General features: G+C 54.7%; 1 protein-coding gene across 1 annotated transcript in view; it reads left to right on the top strand.

Moving 5' to 3' along the window:
- Positions 1 to 338, top strand: part of RBP1 (retinol binding protein 1) — a 40,641-nt gene extending 40,303 nt beyond the window's left edge. The window contains 1 exon segment of the mRNA XM_015561398.1: positions 120 to 338. Coding sequence (XP_015416884.1) covers positions 120 to 173 — 54 coding nt within the window. The 3' untranslated portion in view covers positions 174 to 338.
- The last annotated feature ends 435 nt before the right edge of the window (positions 339 to 773 follow it).

The following is a 773-nucleotide window of genomic DNA, read 5'->3' as shown; positions in this document are numbered from 1 at the left end:
CAACCTCCTTCTGGGAAGAACAGCAGCCACTGAGTATTTCTTAAGTTGCTGCCCCTAGAAGTACTGACCCCTCGTGTGGCCTCCGTCTGGCCAATGACAAGCATTTGTTTTTGTTTCAGGAGATGAGAGTGGAGGGGGGGGTCTGCAAGCAAGTGTTCAAGAAGGTGCACTGAAGCCGGGGCAGACCTTGGTCTCGGGGAGTGAGTGGCATGGGCATTCGGGCGGGGCAGAAACGTCCAGCCACCTCCAGGTATCGGTTAGCAGTCTGTCTCTTGGCCTTGTCCCTTTCCCTTTTCTTAGAACAAAACCATCCCAATAAAAGTGCTCTCTGCTCAAGACGTCTCTCTGGAGAAGCTTCGCAGCCCCTCTGTGCTCTGTTTCTCTGGGGCTTTGGAAGTCGGTTCCTCTGGTGCCACCCCCGCCAGAGGGGGGGACTTCTGCCCTCAGCCTGAAGATTTAGTCGTGATGGTGCACCTGTGTGATCTTTCCTCAGGGCCCTGGCTGGGGGCTGACATCTGTGTGCCTCCCACACTCCAGGTCCACTCAGGGCCACAGTGCAGTGGGTGCCACAGTAGCCGGAAAAGGTGCTCTCCCCGTGGGGACGTAGAGCCTAGGAAGGGACCCCACCAGCAGAGATCTCTAACTCTGTGTGCACAGGAGATGCTCTAAAATTACTTGTGGATGAAATGGAACTGGGTTGCAGTTGGGAAACAGCTGGAATGAGGTGAGCCTTAACCAGAGGCAATTACCTATTTGATTGGATTCAAAGGTGT

This window comes from Myotis davidii, unplaced genomic scaffold (genome assembly GCF_000327345.1).
Source record: "Myotis davidii unplaced genomic scaffold, ASM32734v1 scaffold415, whole genome shotgun sequence".
Taxonomy (NCBI): domain Eukaryota; kingdom Metazoa; phylum Chordata; class Mammalia; order Chiroptera; family Vespertilionidae; genus Myotis; species Myotis davidii.
This window is presented reverse-complemented; position numbering and strand designations above follow the sequence as displayed.